General features: G+C 43.2%; 1 protein-coding gene across 14 annotated transcripts in view; it reads left to right on the plus strand.

Moving 5' to 3' along the window:
* Positions 1-12,213, plus strand: part of LOC118394543 (cyclic AMP-dependent transcription factor ATF-6 alpha-like) — a 64,693-nt gene that overhangs the window by 14,854 nt on the left and 37,626 nt on the right. For 12 of the 14 annotated variants that reach the window (XR_008065158.1, XM_035787810.2, XM_035787804.2 and 9 more), the window contains one exon: positions 1,034-1,236. Coding sequence is in view for 13 of the 14 variants with exons in the window: in XM_035787810.2 (XP_035643703.1) it covers positions 1,034-1,236 (203 nt within the window). In the remaining variant the exon portion in view is untranslated. The remainder of the gene's footprint in view (positions 1-1,033; positions 1,237-12,213) is intronic. The other 2 variants (XM_035787805.2, XM_035787803.2) reach the window with 1 other exon arrangement.

The following is a 12,213-nucleotide window of genomic DNA, read 5'->3' on the forward strand; positions in this document are numbered from 1 at the left end:
TTGAAGGTGACTGTGGCAGGGCTTTGAAGGTGACTGTGGCAGGGCTTTGAAGGTGACCGGGACAGGGCTTTGAAGGGGACCGGGACAGGGCTTTGAAGGGGACCGGGACAGGGCTTTGAAGGTGACTGTGGCAGAGCTTTGAAGGGGACCGTGACAGGGCTTTGAAGGTGACTGTGGCAGGGCTTTGAAGGGGACCGTGACAGGGCTTTGAAGGTGACCGGGACAGGGCTTTGAAGGGGACCGGGACAGGGCTTTGAAGGGGACCGGGACAGGGCTTTGAAGGTGACTGTGGCAGAGCTTTGAAGGGGACCGTGACAGGGCTTTGAAGGTGACTGTGGCAGGGCTTTGAAGGGGACCGTGACAGGGCTTTGAAGGGGACCGTGACGGGGCTTTGAAGGGGACCGTGACAGGGCTTTGAAGGGGACCGTGACAGGGCTTTGAAGGGGAGCGTGACAGGGCTTTGAAGGGGACCATGAGAGGGCTTTATATGTTTGATAATGGATCCTTGGAGGACTGCTGAAGGTGTCTGAGGGAGGGACAGGCTCTCAGCACTAAACAAGAGTCTGACTCTGGGCAGGGAGTGGGATGGATCTGATTATGGGGGGTCAGTATCCCATACAGGTGACCTGACATCCTTAGTGATCGCGGATGAGAAAAAAAGACTACAGTCTGGATTAGAAAGAAAACCAATTTTATCTGAACCCAGGATTGATCAGTGAGATGAACATTGTGAAGATCTATTGTACATGTTCCTCAGCTCTAAGGATGCTGGCTACTCTGACTGTTCAGTCAGTTATGTTACAGTGATGTACACTGACTGTATTCAATTAGTTTTGTTACAGTGATGTACGCTGAGTGAAGGACACCCCAGAGGGACATAGGATGATCTCAGACCTGGATGTGCTTTAGCCAACACTTCTGACTCTGTTATGCCTCATGAGTTATTCAGAGATGGCTAACATCCAGGTTTAGGACAAGGCTAAAACAGACAGAAGGGTTGACCTCTTTTTTAACTGTATCTGGTCTTTGTCAGCAGCAGTTCCCACGATGCATCTCCAGCCGAGACTGTTGATTGGACCCCAGATCGCTTCCCCAGCCCCTCCCCTTCTCGCTGTCACCAACCAGGTGTTCACCATGCCAATTGTACCCCATCATGTTACCATGGAGACCACTGCTGTTTCTGGCCCCACCCATCCCATGGCAATGACCTATCACAACACAGCTGTGGACACTGAGGTATGTTTGAAATGCATCTGACCTCCATACAGCATGTCTGCTTTCCCTCTTGACCTTTTTGGAGAAGAGCCTTCAGCATTGTGTTCTGTTTTATTCACTGATTTATTCCCTCAGATTAAAGGCACACAGTGCGGAAACATCTAGCCTAAAGTAACATCTTACCCCAGTCTTCTTAGGTGCTCAATCTCACAAAAATAGAGGACATGCTGGGGTCTGCCCAGTGTCCATCCAGACATCTGGAGAGAGGTGGGAGGAGTGGAGGTGGTTGGTAGTTAGGAGGGCAAGGCCACTTTAAAACCAATAGGCCCTGAGGGTGGTCAGACAGACAGATATTGAGCACCTGGCTTTTTACTGTGGTAACACTTACCTGGGGGAGTATGTCTCACGGATGGAACATTTAGGGGGTAGAGGGGTGGGGTCCGTCCTTATGTGTTTGCTAAGTTAAATATTTATAAGATTTATGTTTTGCAGCTTATAATATGTGTTGAGAAGAGACAAGTTATTGTTATAACAAAACGCTGCCTGGATCTTTAATTTAAAGAACATTGTTCCCTTCGGTCTCAACATACAGTGCCTTGCAAAAGTATTCACCCCCTTGGCATTTTTCTATTTTGTTGCATTACAACCTGTAATTTAAATGGATTTTTATTTGGATTTCATATAATGGACATACACAAAATAGTCCAAATTGATTAAGTGAAATTTTAAAAATAAGTTGTTTAAAAAAAATAAACAAAAAAGAAATACGGAAAGTGGTATGTGCATATGTTTTCACCCCATTTGCTATGAAGCCCCTAAATAAGATCTGGTGCAAACAATTACCTTCAGAAGTTACATAATTAGTTAAAAAGTCCACCTGTGTGCAATCTAAGTGTCACATGATCTGTCACATGATCTCAGTATATATACACCTGTTCTGAAAGGCCCAAGAGTCTGCAACACCACTAAACAAGCGGCACCACCAAACAAGCGGCACTATGAAGACCAAGGAGCTCTCCAAACAGGTCAGTGACAAAGTTGCAGATCAGGGTTGAGTTATAACAAAAATATCAGAAACATTGAACATCCCACGGAGCACCATTAAATCCATTATTAAAAAATGGAAAGAATATGGCACCACAACAAACCAGCCAAGAGAGGGCTGCCCACCAAAACTCACAGACCAGGCAGTGAGGTGCATTAAACAGAGCGGCAACAAAGAGACCAAAGATAACCCTGAAGGAGCTGCAAAGCTCCACAGCGGAGATTGGAGTATCTGTCCATAGGACCACTTTAAGCTGTACACTCCACAGAGCTGGGCTTTACGGAAGAGTGGCCAGAAAAACATAAGCAAATGTGTTTGGTGTTCACCAAAAAGGCATGTGGGAGACCCCCCAAACATATGGAAGAAGGTACTCTGGTCAGATAAGACAAAAGTTAGCTTTTTGGCCATCAAGGAAAATGCTATATCTGGTGCAAACACAACACCTCTCATCACCACGAGAACAGCAGATAGCCTAGTGGTGAAAGCATTGGACTAGTAACCGAAAGGTGAGCCCCGAGCTGACAAGGTAAACATCTGTCGTCCTGCCTCTGAACAAGGCAATTAACCCACTGTTCCAAAGCCGTCATTGAAAATAAGGATTTGTTCTTAACTGACTTGCCTAGTTAAATAAAGGTACAAAAAAACGCCACAGTGAAGCATGTTAGTGGCAGCATCATGTTATGTGGAAGTTTTTCATCATCGGGGACTGGGAAACTGGTCAGAATTGAAAGAATGATGGTGCTAAATCATCTGAAATTCTTAAGGGAAACCTGTTTCAGTCTTCTAGAGATTTGAGACTGGGACATAGCATCCTGCTAAAGCAACACTCGAGTGGTTTAAAGGGAAACATGTAATGTCTTGGAATTGCCTAGTCAAAGCACAGACCTCAATCCAATTGTGAATTTGTGGTATGACTTAAAGATTGCTGTACACAGCAGAACCCATCCAACTTGAAGGAGCTGGAGCAGTTTTGCCTTGAAGAATGGCCAAAAATCCCATTGGCTGGATGTGCCAAGCTTATAGAGACAAATCCCAAGAGGCTTGCAGCTGTAATTGTTGCAAAAAGTGTCTCTACAAAGTATTGACTTTGGGGGGAGGTGGATAGTTATGCACGCTCAAGTCTTCAGTTTTTTTAGTCTTATTTCTTGTTTGTTTCACAATAAAATATATTTTGCATCCTCAAAGTGGTATGCATGTTGTGAAAATCAACTGACACAAACCCCCTAAAATCCATTTTAATTCCAGGTTGTAAAGGCAACAAAATAAGAAAAATGTCAAGGGGTGTGAATACTTTCACAAGCCACCGTAGACTTGATCTGAAGCCATACTTGTGATTTTGCTATTCATTGTAAATGTTTGTAGGGCTTTGTTGCAAAACTGTATTTATGATCATATGTTACCCATTCATTCTTTTGACATGTTCTATTTATGTCTGTAAATCAGCCAATGACATCAAGGCACACCCAGCCATAACTACAGACACCTGTGTGTCCTTCCAAACTATATAAACTAGTGACCCGCAGTGACAGCTTGGCTGTCATTATAGCCTGATGGAGACAGCTTGGCTGTCATTATAGCCTGATTGAGACAGCTTGGCTGTCATAATAACCTGATGAAGACAGCTTGGCTGTCATTATAACCTGATGAACACAGCTTGGCTGTCATTAAAGCCTGATGAAGACACCTTGGCTGTCATTATAACCTGATGAAGACAGCTTGGCTGTCATTATAACCTGATGAAGACACCTTGGCTGTCATTATAACCTGATGAAGACACCTTGGCTGTCATTATAACCTGATGAAGACACCTTGGCTGTCATTATAACCTGATGAAGACACCTTGGCTGTCATTATAACCTGATGAAGACACCTTGGCTGTCATTAAAGCCTGATGAAGACACCTTGGCTGTCATTAGAGCCTGATGAAGACAGCTTGGCTGTCATTATAACCTGATGAAGACAGCTTGGCTGTCATTAAAGCCTGATGAAGACACCTTGGCTGTCATTATAACCTGATGAAGACACCTTGGCTGTCATTATAACCTGATGAAGACACCTTGGCTGTCATTATAACCTGATGAAGACACCTTGGCTGTCATTATAGCCTGATGAAGACAGCTTGGCTGTCATTATAACCTGATGAAGACACCTTGGCTGTCATTATAACCTGATGAAGACAGCTTGGCTGTCATTATAACCTGATGAAGACACCTTGGCTGTCATTATAGCCTGATGAAGACAGCTTGGCTGTCATTATAACCTGATGAAGACAGCTTGGCTGTCATTATAACCTGATGAAGACAGCTTGGCTGTCATTATAACCCGATGAAGACAACTTGGCTGTCATTATAGCCTGATGAAGACAGCTTGACTGTCATTAAAGCCTGATGAATACAGCTTGGCTGTCATTAGAGCCTGATGAAGACAGCTTGGCTGTCATTATAACCTGATGAAGACAGCTGGGCTGTCATTATAGCCTGATGAATACAACTTGGCTGTCATTAGAGCCTGATGAAGACAGCTTGGCTGTCATTAGAGCCTGATGAAGACAGCTTGACTGTCATTAAAGCCTGATGAAGACACCTTGGCTGTCATTATAACCTGATGAATACAGCTTGGCTGTCATTAGAGCCTGATGAAGACATCTTGGCTGTCATTATAGCCTGATGAAGACAGCTTGGCTGTCATTATAGCCTGATGAAGACAGCTTGGCTGTCATTATAGCCTGATGAAGACACCTTGGCTGTCATTATAACCTGATGAAGACACCTTGGCTGTCATAATAACCTGATGAAGACAGCTGGGCTGTCATTAAATCCTGATGAAGACACCTTGGCTGTCATTAAATCCTGATGAAGACACCTTGGCTGTCATTATAGCCTGATGAAGACACCTTGGCTGTCATTATAGCCTGATGAAGACACCTTGGCTGTCATTAAAGCCTGATGAAGACACCTTGGCTGTCATTATAGCCTGATGAAGACACCTTGGCTGTCATTATAGCCTGATGAAGACACCTTGGCTGTCATTATAGCCTGATGAAGACACCTTGGCTGTCATTATAGCCTGATGAAGACACCTTGGCTGTCATTAAATCCTGATGAAGTCACCTTGGCTGTCATTATAGCCTGATGAAGACACCTTGGCTGTCATTAAATCCTGATGAAGTCACCTTGGCTGTCATTATAGCCTGATGAAGACACCTTGGCTGTCATTATAGCCTGATGAAGACACCTTGGCTGTCATTATAGCCTGATGAAGACACGTTGGCTGTCATTATAACCTGATGAAGACACGTTGGCTGTCATTATAACCTGATGAAGACACCTTGGCTGTCATTAAATCCTGATGAAGACACGTTGGCTGTCATTATAGCCTGATGAAGACACGTTGGCTGTCATTATAGCCTGATGAAGACACCTCGGCTGTCATTATAGCCTGATGAAGACACCTCGGCTGTCATTATAGCCTGATGAAGACACCTTGGCTGTCATTATAGCCTGATGAAGACACCTTGGCTGTCATTATAGCCTGATGAAGACACCTTGGCTGTCATTATAGCCTGATGAAGACACCTTGGCTGTCATTAAATCCTGATGAAGACACCTTGGCTGTCATTAAATCCTGATGAAGACACCTTGGCTGTCATTATAACCTGATGAAGACACCTTGGCTGTCATTAAATCCTGATGAAGACACCTTGGCTGTCATAGTAGCCTGATGAAGACACCTTGGCTGTCATAGTAGCCTGATGAATACACATTGGCTGTCATAGTAGCCTGATGAAGACACCTTGGCTGTCATTATAACCTGATGAAGACACCTTGGCTGTCATTATAGCCTGATGAAGACAGCTTGGCTGTCATTATAACCTGATGAAGACAGCTTGGCTGTCATTATAACCTGATGAAGACAGCTTGGCTGTCATTATAACCCGATGAAGACAACTTGGCTGTCATTATAGCCTGATGAAGACAGCTTGACTGTCATTAAAGCCTGATGAATACAGCTTGGCTGTCATTAGAGCCTGATGAAGACAGCTTGGCTGTCATTATAACCTGATGAAGACAGCTGGGCTGTCATTATAGCCTGATGAATACAACTTGGCTGTCATTAGAGCCTGATGAAGACAGCTTGGCTGTCATTAGAGCCTGATGAAGACAGCTTGACTGTCATTAAAGCCTGATGAAGACACCTTGGCTGTCATTATAACCTGATGAATACAGCTTGGCTGTCATTAGAGCCTGATGAAGACAGCTTGGCTGTCATTATAGCCTGATGAAGACAGCTTGGCTGTCATTATAGCCTGATGAAGACAGCTTGGCTGTCATTATAGCCTGATGAAGACACCTTGGCTGTCATTATAACCTGATGAAGACACCTTGGCTGTCATAATAACCTGATGAAGACAGCTGGGCTGTCATTAAATCCTGATGAAGACACCTTGGCTGTCATTAAATCCTGATGAAGACACCTTGGCTGTCATTAAAGCCTGATGAAGACACCTTGGCTGTCATTATAGCCTGATGAAGACACCTTGGCTGTCATTATAGCCTGATGAAGACACCTTGGCTGTCATTATAGCCTGATGAAGACACCTTGGCTGTCATTATAGCCTGATGAAGACACCTTGGCTGTCATTAAATCCTGATGAAGTCACCTTGGCTGTCATTATAGCCTGATGAAGACACCTTGGCTGTCATTAAATCCTGATGAAGTCACCTTGGCTGTCATTATAGCCTGATGAAGACACCTTGGCTGTCATTATAGCCTGATGAAGACACCTTGGCTGTCATTATAGCCTGATGAAGACACGTTGGCTGTCATTATAACCTGATGAAGACACCTTGGCTGTCATTATAGCCTGATGAAGACACGTTGGCTGTCATTAAATCCTGATGAAGACACGTTGGCTGTGATTATAGCCTGATGAAGACACCTTGGCTGTCATTAAATCCTGATGAAGACACCTTGGCTGTCATTAAATCCTGATGAAGACACCTTGGCTGTCATTATAGCCTGATGAAGACACCTTGGCTGTCATTATAGCCTGATGAAGACACCTTGGCTGTCATTATAGCCTGATGAAGACACCTTGGCTGTCATTAAAGCCTGATGAAGACACCTTGGCTGTCATTATAGCCTGATGAAGACACCTTGGCTGTCATTATAGCCTGATGAAGACACCTTGGCTGTCATTATAGCCTGATGAAGACACCTTGGCTGTCATTATAACCTGATGAAGACACCTTGGCTGTCATTATAGCCTGATGAAGACACCTTGGCTGTCATTATAGCCTGATGAAGACACCTTGGCTGTCATTATAGCCTGATGAAGACACCTTGGCTGTCATTAAATCCTGATGAAGACACCTTGGCTGTCATTATAGCCTGATGAAGACACCTTGGCTGTCATTATAGCCTGATGAAGACACCTTGGCTGTCATTAAAGCCTGATGAAGACACCTCGGCTGTCATTATAGCCTGATGAAGACACCTTGGCTGTCATTATAGCCTGATGAAGACACCTTGGCTGTCATTATAGCCTGATGAAGACACCTTGGCTGTCATTAAATCCTGATGAAGTCACCTTGGCTGTCATTATAGCCTGATGAAGACACCTTGGCTGTCATTAAATCCTGATGAAGACACCTTGGCTGTCATTAAATCCTGATGAAGACACCTTGGCTGTCATTATAACCTGATGAAGACACCTTGGCTGTCATTAAAGCCTGATGAAGACACCTTGGCTGTCATTAGTAGCCTGATGAAGCCTGACACCTTGGCTGTCATTATAGCCTGATGAATACACCTTGGCTGTCATAGTAGCCTGATGAAGACACCTTGGCTGTCATTATAACCTGATGAAGACACCTTGGCTGTCATTATAGCCTGATGAAGACAGCTTGGCTGTCATTAAACCTGATGAAGACACCTTGGCTGTCATTAAATCCTGATGAAGACACCTTGGCTGTCATTATAACCTGATGAAGACACCTTGGCTGTCATTATAGCCTGATGAAGACACTTGGCTGTCATTAAAGCCTGATGAATACACCTTGGCTGTCATTATAGCCTGATGAAGACAGCTTGGCTGTCATTATAGCCTGATGAAGACACCTTGGCTGTCATTATAGCCTGATGAAGACACCTTGGCTGTCATTATAGCCTGATGAAGACACCTTGGCTGTCATTAGAGCCTGATGAAGACACCTTGGCTGTCATTAAAGCCTGATGAAGACACCTTGGCTGTCATTATAACCTGATGAAGACAGCTTGGCTGTCATTAAATCCTGATGAAGACACCTTGGCTGTCATTATAGCCTGATGAAGACAGCTTGGCTGTCATTATAGCCTGATGAAGACAGCTTGGCTGTCATTATAGCCTGATGAAGACACCTTGGCTGTCATTATAACCTGATGAAGACACCTTGGCTGTCATAATAGCCTGATGAAGACAGCTTGGCTGTCATTAAATCCTGATGAAGACACCTTGGCTGTCATTAAATCCTGATGAAGACACCTTGGCTGTCATTATAGCCTGATGAAGACAGCTTGGCTGTCATTATAGCCTGATGAAGACAGCTTGGCTGTCATTAAAGCCTGATGAAGACAGCTTGGCTGTCATTAAAGCCTGATGAAGACAGCTTGGCTGTCATTATAGCCTGATGAAGACAGCTTGGCTGTCATTATAGCCTGATGAAGACACCTTGGCTGTCATTATAGCCTGATGAAGACAGCTTGGCTGTCATTAAATCCTGATGAAGACAGCTTGGCTGTCATTATAGCCTGATGAAGACACCTTGGCTGTCATTATAGCCTGATGAAGACACCTTGGCTGTCATTATAGCCTGATGAAGACAGCTTGGCTGTCATTATAGCCTGATGAAGACAGCCTTGGCTGTCATTAAAGCCTGATGAAGACAGCTTGGCTGTCATTATAATCCTGATGAAGACACCTTGGCTGTCATTATAGCCTGATGAAGACACCTTGGCTGTCATTAAAGCCTGATGAAGACACCTTGGCTGTCATTAAAGCCTGATGAAGACACCTTGGCTGTCATTATAGCCTGATGAAGACACCTTGGCTGTCATTATAGCCTGATGAAGACACCTTGGCTGTCATTATAGCCTGATGAAGACACCTTGGCTGTCATTAAATCCTGATGAAGACACCTTGGCTGTCATTATAGCCTGATGAAGACACCTTGGCTGTCATTATAGCCTGATGAAGACACCTTGGCTGTCATTATAGCCTGATGAAGACACCTTGGCTGTCATTATATGCCTGATGAAGACACCTTGGCTGTCATTATAATCCTGATGAAGACACCTTGGCTGTCATTATAGCCTGATGAAGACACCTTGGCTGTCATTATAACCTGATGAAGACACCTTGGCTGTCATTAAATCCTGATGAAGACACCTTGGCTGTCATTATAGCCTGATGAAGACACCTTGGCTGTCATTAAAGCCTGATGAAGACACCTTGGCTGTCATTAAAGCCTGATGAAGACACCTTGGCTGTCATTATAACCTGATGAAGACACCTTGGCTGTCATTATAGCCTGATGAAGACACCTTGGCTGTCATTATAGCCTGATGAAGACACCTTGGCTGTCATTATAATCCTGATGAACACAGCTTGGCTGTCATTAAAGCCTGATGAAGACACCTTGGCTGTCATTATAACCTGATGAAGACAGCTTGGATGTCATTAAAGCCTGATGAAGACACCTTGGCTGTCATTATAGCCTGATGAAGACAGCTTGGCTGTCATTATAACCTGATGAAGACACCTTGGCTGTCATTATAACCTGATGAAGACACCTTGGCTGTCATTATAACCTGATGAAGACACCTTGGCTGTTATTATAACCTGATGAAGACACCTTGGCTGTCATTATAACCTGATGAAGACACCTTGGCTGTCATTATAGCCTGATGAAGACACCTTGGCTGTCATTAGAGCCTGATGAAGACACCTTGGCTGTCATTATAGCCTGATGAAGACACCTTGGCTGTCATTATAACCTGATGAAGACACCTTGGCTGTCATTAAATCCTGATGAAGACACCTTGGCTGTCATTAAATCCTGATGAAGACACCTTGGCTGTCATTATAACCTGATGAAGACACCTTGGCTGTCATTAAATCCTGATGAAGACACCTTGGCTGTCATTAAATCCTGATGAAGACACCTTGGCTGTCATAGTAGCCTGATGAAGACACCTTGGCTGTCATAGTAGCCTGATGAATACACATTGGCTGTCATAGTAGCCTGATGAAGACACCTTGGCTGTCATTAAATCCTGATGAAGACAGCTGGGATGTCATTAGAGCCAGGTGAAGATGGTTTGGCTGTCTTTACCACCTGGTGAAGACAGCTTGGCTGTCATTAGAGCCTGATGAAGACAGCTTAGCTGTCCACACGTTGGTATCAAATGATTGCATCTGAGCTCCTAGAGGTTGAGGCTCTCCTTTTCTTTTTCGAGAAGAGAAACATCTAGAACATTGTCTTTTCATAACGCAAAACATGTAGCTGTCTCGTTACACAACTGGGATATTTCAGTGTGTTCTTGAAGTGGTCCCTAAAGTGGACATATGTTTTGATTTGGCCTGTTGGCATGTAGGGTAAATGTTAGTATTACTGTGGACACCTTGCGCTGGTAGGCATTGTATCATACATTTTAAAAGACCCAACTTCTAGGTAAACCCAGCATGAGAGTAAAAAATAGGGGTGGGGTGTTATTCTCTGTTTAGTGGGGGGTAGTTGTTACTTTTGTTTGAGTATTTCTTGAAAATAAGTATCATGAACTCATATCACAAATCACTTTGGTCCACATATCACTTTGGTCCACTCTTCCCGCTGGAACAAACGGTACATGTATTTGACAGATTTCAAATAGTTGCACTCAGGTCTGCATAGGAAAGCCCCTTCACTTTACTTAACCATTCCAACAAGGTGACATAAGGACAGCTGGAGCGACTGGTTTATTTAGCCTTGTCTTGAAGGAATAGTAACATTATAACGGTTAATCACTGTTTAGGACCATATGTAGCACTGTGTTACGTGCAATACTATTATCGGACTTTTCTCAAATTGAAGAGAGTGGTGTGGATAAGCCAACATTAGAAGAATAAAAAAATATATTATCTTATTGTTTTGAGGCAGAGGTTTCTCCAATAAAATCTCTTTAATTAATGCTACGCTATTTGGGTTTTACTGTGGTAGAGCTTGGCAAAAATATTTGACACAGTAGCCCTAGTAATAAATGTAGAGTTGTGTTCGCTCAGTCAGTTTGTTAACAGCTTGTAATCAGTTCTAGAAGTTTAATACTTTTTCAAACTTTGCTGGAAAAATATGAAATTGAAATATTGATATTTTAGCCCAACAGAGACATAAAACAGTCAACGAAGAAAACATAATTTCATAATTATTTCCTACTTTCTCAATATGACAGTGCTATTTTCAGGCTGCATCATGACCTTGGCTGAACTCTTAGACAACCTCAGAAAATGTTATTACTCTCTAATTGCAGTGAAAGTGTTTTTTTCCCGCCTCGATATCTAAGAGCTATACACTATAAAAACAAATGGTTCTATATAGTGCCAAATAAGGGTTCTTTGGCTCGTAACGATATAATCCTTTTTTGATGGTTCTATAAAGAACCATGCTCATACGGTTCTAAATGGAACCTTTGTGGTGCTATTAAGAACCCTTTCCTAAGGTTCTATAAATTACTATTTAAAAAAAGGTTCTATATAGCACCAAAAAGGGTTTGAATGGCTCTTTATAGAACATTTATTGAGAATTTAATCAATGTCAAAGGATCTACAAGGAACCTTTTGAAGAACCATACAGGGTTATTATTTTTTTGGTCAGATATATTATATGGTTAAGTGTGCTAGCTCTCTCTACACAGCTCTCAATTGACAAGATACCATCACT

Source organism: Oncorhynchus keta, chromosome 15, assembly GCF_023373465.1.
Source record: "Oncorhynchus keta strain PuntledgeMale-10-30-2019 chromosome 15, Oket_V2, whole genome shotgun sequence".
Taxonomy (NCBI): Eukaryota; Metazoa; Chordata; class Actinopteri; order Salmoniformes; family Salmonidae; genus Oncorhynchus; species Oncorhynchus keta.